The 8,573-nt window shown below is 41.0% G+C and overlaps 2 protein-coding genes across 2 annotated transcripts in view; one reads left to right on the top strand and one right to left on the bottom strand.

The window, feature by feature from the left end:
• Window positions 1-2,965: 2,965 nt before the first annotated feature.
• vstm5 (V-set and transmembrane domain containing 5) lies at window positions 2,966-7,465 on the top strand. The gene is made up of 5 exons (XM_008426696.2): window positions 2,966-3,152; window positions 3,261-3,481; window positions 5,636-5,962; window positions 6,290-6,433; window positions 7,284-7,465. The coding sequence occupies exons 2-5, from the start codon at window positions 3,406-3,408 to the stop codon at window positions 7,313-7,315; spliced, it is 579 nt and encodes a 192-aa protein (XP_008424918.1). The 5' UTR covers window positions 2,966-3,152; window positions 3,261-3,405; the 3' UTR covers window positions 7,316-7,465.
• A 5-nt stretch (window positions 7,466-7,470) lies between these two features.
• med17 (mediator complex subunit 17) overlaps window positions 7,471-8,573 on the bottom strand; it is a 10,151-nt gene continuing 9,048 nt past the window's right edge. Inside the window, exon 13 of the mRNA XM_008426694.2 lies at window positions 7,471-8,556. Within this exon, the coding sequence (XP_008424916.1) occupies window positions 8,348-8,556 (209 nt within the window). The 3' untranslated portion in view covers window positions 7,471-8,347. The remainder of the gene's footprint in view (window positions 8,557-8,573) is intronic.

The following is an 8,573-nucleotide window of genomic DNA, read 5'->3' as shown; positions in this document are numbered from 1 at the left end:
TAACATGATGACCAGGGGAGAGCGCGAACGCAGTCCCCCACTACCATAAATTGTGCAGTTGAGATTCTCCCATGTGGAGAATTCACAGAGGTCAGATCGCCGCAGTGCAATGGCTGATCCTCACCCTGGGCGATCCACCTACAGGATCATGGAGTCACCCCTGCCAGGTAAGTATGCCGTTCATTCCTCTGACSGACCCTTATCAACGTCACACATCCGGTTCTGACTCACGGTGGGAGAGTAAAATATTCCCTCAGTCACTGTAGGATTTAACTTTTAACTAAACATCCAGAAATCTTGAGAAATAATACATTTATAAAAGAGAAATCAAAATTAACCAATATGTAGACGGTTTATAGCTCCCAGAATGCATTGCGAAAAGGCTGAAGCGTGTTAAAACTTTTAGCATTTAAAACTTTTTTTCGTCTTCAAATAACCTAAGCAACCTAAAAAAAGGAATAACTGATTACATCTGCAACAACTAACTAAATTATATTAATAAATCTAAAATGTAAAGGAAAACAAACAAATCTGTTATTTTGTGTCTATATCGGCGTTACTGGCCGCTCTGCTGCTGCCACCTGCTGGTCAGAGCGAGGAATGACATTTAACGGAATAAAACTGAATGAATGACAACAGATACACTTTGTTTCATCTCAATGGGCACCAGAGTGATTGGCAGCGCTAAGCCCCGCCTCCTGGCTCTGACTGGTCGCTTCTGACTGAGTGGAGAGTTTCTTCAGGTTGTACTGGGAGCACTGGGAGAGGCAGAGGAGTTTGATTCCTTCTCTGATTATTTGTCTCATATTTACGACGGAGTGAAGACAGAAAGAATAAAGTGGAAGTAAATTTCCACTCAGAGATTCAGAAGTCTCAGGTTGTTCTGAGAAAATTCTCGTTAGGATTTTGCTGGGAAAATTCTGAGATTAATAAAACATTTCTGAGTTTTTCCAGCATATTTTTAACATTTTAAACTTTTTATTTTCTTTCCCCCTTGGAAATGTTCAGCCATTGGAGATCAGAAATGTAAAAATCGTTTATTGAGTTCAGTCTCAAAGTTATGAATTTATTGGTGGAAATTTATTCTTACTGCATCCTATTTATTATACTGTCATGACATAAGACATTTTAATCAAATATGTAAAATATTTTTATAAAAGTGACATATGCAGCCTTAATGACGAGTTTCATGAATTAATGACCATTTTTCAGTAACATTGGTTTTAACACATTAACCTAGCCAAAAATGAGCTTTATATTTAATGACAGACAATTCTTACTTGTAAAAACCTCAAACGTACAAATAATGTTGGATTAAAAATGTATTATTTAACATGATGACCAGGGGAGAGCGCGAACGCAGTCCCCCACTACCATAAATTGTGCAGTTGAGATTCTCCCATGTGGAGAATTCACAGAGGTCAGNATTTAACATGATGACCAGGGGAGAGCGCGAACGCAGTCCCCCACTACCATAAATTGTGCAGTTGAGATTCTCCCATGTGGAGAATTCACAGAGGTCAGATCGCCGCASTGCAATGGCTGATCCTCRCMCTGGGCGATCCACCTACAGGATCATGGAGTCACCCCTGCCAGGTAAGTATGCCGTTCATTCCTCTGACCGACCCTTATCAACGTCACACATCCGGTTCTGACTCACGGTGGGAGAGTAAAATATTCCCTCAGTCACTGTAGGATTTAACTTTCAACTAAACATTCAGAAATTCAGAGAAATAATACATTTATAAAAGAGAAATCAAAATTAACCAATATGTAGACGGTTTATAGCTCCCAGAATCCATTGCGAAAATTCTGAAGCATGTTAAAACGTTTTGCTTTTAAAACTTATTTAGTCTTCAAATAAACCTAAGCAACTTAACAAACGGTATAACTGATTACATCTGCAACAACTAACTAATTTATATTAATAAATCTAAAATGTAAAGGAAACAAACAAATCTGTTATTTTGTATCTATAACGGCGTTACTGGCCGCTCTGCTGCTGCCACCTGCTGGTGAGAGCGAGGAATGACATTTAGCTGTGAGATATTTCATACTTCTAATGCAAAGCAAAGATTTCATAATAATGAAGCATATTCATAAACACAAACTGTATCTAAAGTGACCACAGAGATTTTTAAGTGTTTTATCTTAATGAAAGATGGAAAGAAATGATTTAATATTTAAGGGCGATCATAACTTTCAGATCAATTCATGTGAAAGTGAAACAATAATATATTAAGCTATGTGGGGTCAGGAGGTGCTGGTGCCTCTCCAGCTGGCGTACCAGGCGAGGTCACCTGGACAGGTCGCCAGTCTGTCGCAGGGCAACACAGAGACACACAACCATGCACACAGACACTCACACCTAAGGAGAATTTTGTGGAGGCCAATCAACCTGACTGTCATGTTTTTGGACTGTGGGAGGAAACTGGAGTACCTGGAGAAAACCCACCATGCACAGGGAGAACATGGAGACTCCATGCAGAGAGACTGGGGCCGGGAATCGAACCCAGAACCTTCTTGCTGCAAGGCAACAGCTCTACCAACTGCGCCACTGTGCAGCCCCTATTTAGGAAACAATGCACACAAATGTTTGTTTTTCTATTTTTTGTTGTTTATCATATAAATATGTTGATAAAATGTTTATAATAAGAATTATTATTATTATTAATATTATTAAGTATATTTTTATCTAGTTTCTAGTGGAAATATCCTTAGTACACGTGAAATAAGTCAAAACTTAAGCCTATTTTAACTAATAGTTTATTTTACTTATTTAGAACAATGTCATGTAAAATAATCTGTACGTGAAATTTGTACTTTTAAAATAAAAATTAATGAATCATTTACTTAAAACGCGCTCCTAGCTTTATGAAAAAGTTACTTGTAGTTTTTGTCTAATTTCAAATGTTTTTTGTAATAAAAACCAGACCATCTTGTTAATGTTTGTTGTTGTTGTTTCGCAGTTTGTCCTACAGGGGGCTCCGTAGCTCTTCCCACTTTGCCTTGAAATGTAAAGTGTTCACGGGGTGTGAATACTTTTATGATGCGCTGAAACGTCATCTCCGTGTTTTCTGTTTGTGTTTTGCATACGTGTGCACTTCCTGCTTGGCACGTTTCTCCAGGTGCGTCGGGCTGCGATCCTCCAGGTGAGTGCTTCCGGTTCTGGTTCTGGTTCTGGTTCTGGTCCCGGGGCGGTTTGGGAGTCTGTGTAATCTCTGGCTCAACCTGTCTGGAGGGTGTGGACCTGTCTGCAGGTATGAGGAGGAACAGCGCGCAGTCTTAGGCGGAACTCCGCTTCTTCTCTCCGATTTCCAAGAAAACGCGACAACCAGGTGAGCGGCGAAGGGAACGGAACCGGGCCGGTCCAGAATTGGATCATCAGATGGGCCTGCGGTTCTAATGTTGCTGTTCAGGCTGTGGGAAGTCCACGACGTCGCGCTGTTCCTCAGCATCACGCTGTACCTGTGCCACTCAGGTGAGTTTCTCGGACTAAAAGCGGCATTTTATGCAGCTGCGCGCGTTGATCTGCTGCTTGGGTTAGAAAATCAACATTTCTGTCGAACAGAACCTCAAAAGTTTAATGTTTAATCATCTGCCTTCCTCCTCGACCGCCTGAAATGTTTAAATAAACACATTCCAGCAGAACCAGAACTGTTTGTCTTAGAAAGATTAAAGAGAAACTATGGAGGCTGTAAACCAGTCGGACCAGTTTCCTGCCGCATCAGCACTGCTGACAGAAACAGCAGAACTTTTCACACATGTTCAGATTCATCTCAGATTTTATTTTGGGGAAAATCTTGGGGAAAAAAGCTTGAGAAGTCCAACATCTTCTACTTTTGAACCTCATAACACTTCAAAAACATTTTCTAGAAAATTTCTAAGAGTAAACTCAAAGTTTCTGAGTTATGAATCTTGAATCTGTGATTAATCTCTACATTTCTCAGTTTTTCTCGAGTTTGTGAGCGCTCACAAATTTAAGTTTTTCCAATAAATATTAATCTCAGTTTCTGAGTTTTTCTCTTGCGAATGTTCAACTTTCCAAACTAAAACACATCCAAGTTCTTTTTCTTTTATTTTTTAAGCACAATTTTTATATAATTTCCAAACAGATTTTCAACTTTCAGAGTTCAGAGAATCCATTTTTTTTTCTTTTTGTTTTCTGTCTGCAGAAATTCTGAGGTTAACCTGTAAATTCCTGCATCTTTATCAAATATATTTTCTAATTTTGGAGCTCAGAAATTTCCATGTATTTTTCTGAGATAGGTCTCCAAACTGTAGTTTTCGGTGGGAATTGACTCCTTTTCTATTCGTAGTTGTCCTGATACGGCGTCGTAGTTTCCTGCGTCGTCACCGAACCTCTGAGCCGGTTTGGATCTACGTCTGGGTAAAACGTTGTCCTGTTTGTGGCTCAGCAGGGGACCAATGACCCGAACGCTGCAGCTGGAACTGCTGCCATAAAACGGCTGAACAGAAACGGAGCGAAGGATGAAGCTTCACTGTTTCTGAAGCTTCGCTGTTTCTGAAGCTTTTCTCTGTTTCTGAAGCTTTTCTCTGTCTGAAGCTTTTCTCTGTTTCTGAAGCTTTTTTCTGTCTGAAGCTTTTCTCTGTCTGAAGCTTCGCTGTTTCTGAAGCTTCGCCGTTTCTGAAGCTTCTCTCTGTCTGAAGCTTTTCTCTGTTTCTGAAGCTTTTTTCTGTCTGAAGCTTTTCTCTGTCTGCTGGTTTGTTGGAAGAATTTCAACCGGATCCTCCAGTTAAAAACGTTAAAATGTTCAGTTTTACAATCTGCTGCAGCTCATAAGTTTACATCCTCGTCGGGGTTTTTTGCGCAGCAGATTTCTGCAGAGCAGCTCAGCCCAGACTAAACCTCCATGATGCTCCAGAGAATCATAAAGTTGGTGTTAATGTTTCTCCAAGTTTGGTTCTGCAGAATAAGACGGGTCCACAGCTCTCCACGGGTTTACTAACCTTTCAGCAAAATATAGGAGTTTGTTTCCAGTAAATAATTCCTTAATTTTGATGAAAAACTTCTATTTCCGCTGGTGGATTATTTCACTTATAACACGGAAAAATATCTCGTGGAACGAAACCTTTTCATTCTTTTTTGGGCAAACTTGACTTTTCAAAAAAAAATTTTTTTTTTTTTGACATTTTCTTAAACTCAAACATTTCAGAGTTTCTGAGATTAATTTGAAAATTTCAGATTGATCTTTTTTTGGCAAATTATTGATGCTTCCAACTCACAAGTGCCCTCGTTTATTCTAGAAAATTTATCAAATCTCAAAATTTTGGGAGGTGGGGGGTTTCCAAGCAAGTTTCTGATTATTTTTTTGGGGGGGGGGAAATTTTGACTTTTCAAATTCAGAAATTGGCTCGTTTTTTTTCTGGAAAATTTCTAAGATTAATCTAAAAGTTTCTTCCTGCAAATTTTCAGTTTCAGAAATTTCTAAGGTTAATTTCAAAGTTTCTGAGTTTTTCTCATGTCCATGTTTTTTTTATTTATCATTATTTCGAACATATTTTCTATTTTTGGCGCTCAGAGATTTCTAGAACATTTCTAAGATTAATGTCAAAATGTTTGAGGTTTTCATTTTGGGTAAAATCTGAATCGTTTCCCCTCGTCCTCCGGCAGCCGGATCGATCTCCGTCAGCTCCTCCCAGAGGAACCTGATCCGGTCGGTGCAGGACGACGTCTTCTTCTCGGTGGACGTGACGTCGTCCGGCGTCCCCACCATCCGATGGAGCTTCATGTCCGGGGCGGTGAGCCGCCCCATCGGCGCCTGGCGGCCCGGCGGCATCACCAACATCACCCAGGACTACAGCGACCGGGTGAAAGCCTGCGACAACGGCTCCATGCTGCTGTCCGACCTGAAGCTGCAGGACGCCGGATACTACGTGGTGACGGCCGAGGATCCGGCCGGGAACAGCCGCGACCTCGGCTTCGTCCTCAAAGTGAACGGTGGGTCCTCCAGATCGTCCTTTCGCCAAACTTTCTGCTAGAAAACATGAGCTGCAAGACAACAGACTGAGTCAGATCAACAGTTTGTAAATATCAGAGTGCAGGAAGAGTCAAAGGTCGACTTTGAAGTGTGTTGATAAACTCCATCAGCCAGGTGTTAAATTATTAAAAGCAGTAAAAGGAAGGAAGGAAAGGTCAAAGGGCGAAAACTAGAGATAAAAGAAGATAAAAGCATCTCAGACAGCAAATCTTTGTTCTGTGAAGTTGGGGGTCAAAGGTTAAATCGGTCTGGCTCTGGATCCTGACTCCGGTTCGTATGTCCTGCAGAGGTTCTGTACGAGGATCTGCAGTACCTGTCGGTCACGGCGCTGGCGCTGATGGTGGTGGCCGCTCTGCTCATGCTGGCCATGTGGCTGCTGCACCAGGGCTGCAGGAAGCTGGGGGCGTGGCGACGCCGGCGGCGGATGCCAGGTGAGGCCTTCAAACGCTCACCGGAGAAGCCAAAGCTAACGCTAAGCTAATGCTATTGGCGTGAGGACGGCGTCCCTCAGGGAGCAGGTCTGGGCCTCCTCCATGTTTTAAAGCATCTCTATGGAAAATCTGCTGCCGGAAAGTTTAATTTAAACTTTTTATTTTATTACTGAAAAGTTTAAACTGAAATTATTCACACAGCTTAAATTTCTGATTCATTTCTTCACTTTGGAACCAAAAAACGTCCTGGATTTTGTTTGTCCAACACAAAGTGATACTTGGATTAGGATCTATTTTAGCGATAAGCATCCACACAAACGTTCCCCTTTTAGTCCAATACCCTGAAATAAAAAAGACACCAGTTTTCAGTTTAACCTCCGTCTGAATGCTGCTGTTCTGGGTAGAAAGCAAAAAGGAGGAAATTGCTGCCAAAAAATTCAGAAATGATCTGGAAAAAAACAAACATGAGAATTTAGAGTTTCAAAAGTAAAGACAAAAAAAATAATCAGCTTTTGAAACCGATTAAAACTGGAAAAAAAAGTATTAAAAAAAGATCAAAGTCAGAATTCTGAGAAGTTATAATAAAGAAAAAATTCTAAATCTGATAATTTTGAGTAAAAAAGTCAGAATGAATCTTTTCTCTAATCCTGATCAGCAACATTCGACTTTCCTTCTTGCCAAATATGTTGAGTATTGTGAGCTGCAGTGCTGCTCCTGCCTCTCTGTGCGTCAGCCAGTCGTTCCCAGTGAGTCCAGCTGTCGCTTCAGCTTCACATCCACTGACGGTTTGAGTTTGTGGCCCATAAATATTCATACAGCTGCAGTGAGTCTCATGTTTGTCCCGTTGCAGCAAATGATGCGACGGAGCTGCAGCCTCTGTGATGAAGACATGAAGTCCTGCAGAGTCCAGACTCCGTCCTGAAGCCCGGATCAGATTTTAAAACTCCTGCATCATGTTTACATTTTGAACTGACCGTGTAAATACACCCGACTCCCCTATTTATTGTGGAATTAAACCAACGTGTGATTTTATCTCAGCTGTGTGGATTTATTCACCTGAACAGGTTTGAGTCCGAAAAGCAGAAACATGAAAAAAAAATTAGTAAAAAAAATAACGGGAAACGTCTGAATCAGAGCGTCACCCTGCAGAAACACAGAACCAAGTATTTTAGTCCAGATCCGACCGCAGATCCTGAAATAAAGCAAAACCTCCACGTTACATTTTATTTTTAGATGACTGTAGATATGCATGTCTGTTTGCTTTGTTCCTTTCTTAGTTGCACTTCAAAAACACTAAATCTGTGCTGCAAATATCTTGGTCACATTTCACCAAAACATGGGAAAATGTGTAAAACTAAATAACTCGTAATTCAGTTTTGTCTCATTTAAACTGTAAAATTACTCTGTAAGATTTTGTGTTTTTGCAGTGAAGACCTTGAGTTTGAAATAAAGTTCCAATCTAAAAACTTACAAGTAACTTTTTGGCTTGTTTAGGGAAACAATTTTTTAATAAGTTTTAGTTCCTTTGGCAAATTATTTAACTAATAACCTGAGAAAAACATCAGGTGATGAGTGAAATAAGAGGAACTATTTTAAAATCAATATTAAGGAATTATTGACCTAAAAGTATTTGGCTACAACAAGCTGAAAAGTTACCTGTAAGTTAGTTTTATGTATCTACAATCGTCTGAAAATAAAATGACATAAAAGATATTTCAAGCACCAGAAACTGTAGAAAATACTTTGTTTTGTGTTGAACAGCAGATCTTCCTGCAGGTTTGTCGTTTTAAAAAATCAGCGGTAAACAAATGTCTTCGCTTTAACAAGTCCGACGTGAATCTGATTCTGCTGAGCGAGAGCTGCCGTCTGGCTCCGCAGCTGAAGGTTGAGTGGAAGGAAAACCGTCAGCTGGGCCTACGGACAGGGAGTGAGCGCCGCCATGAGGAGCTCCATCTTGTAGACGAAGTTGCGTCCCTCCATCTTGCTCCAGTTGACCTCCTTGTGCGGCCCGCGCAGCTGGCTCCACTTGGCGTCCTGCACCACGTCGCTCTTCGGCAGCTCTTTGATCTGGCTGCGCGGGAACTGGACCAGAACCTTACAGCCGCTCTCCGGGCCGTTACGCACTGGAAGGCAAGCAGAG

The sequence above is a fragment of the Poecilia reticulata genome, linkage group LG13 (genome assembly GCF_000633615.1).
Source record: "Poecilia reticulata strain Guanapo linkage group LG13, Guppy_female_1.0+MT, whole genome shotgun sequence".
Lineage (NCBI taxonomy): Eukaryota > Metazoa > Chordata > Actinopteri > Cyprinodontiformes > Poeciliidae > Poecilia > Poecilia reticulata.
The sequence above is the reverse complement of the archived record's forward strand: the minus strand, read 5'-3'. Positions and strand labels throughout refer to the sequence as shown.

Excerpts from the sequence above, each read along its gene's own strand:
- vstm5 (XM_008426696.2), top strand. The coding sequence starts at position 3,406 with ATGTTGCTGTTCAGGCTGTGGGAAGTCCACGACGTCGCGCTGTTCCTC. Across the intron at positions 3,482-5,635 it reads GCTGTACCTGTGCCACTCAG|CCGGATCGATCTCCGTCAGC; the intron begins GTGAGTTTCTCG and ends GTCCTCCGGCAG. Across the intron at positions 6,434-7,283 it reads ACGCCGGCGGCGGATGCCAG|CAAATGATGCGACGGAGCTG; the intron begins GTGAGGCCTTCA and ends GTCCCGTTGCAG.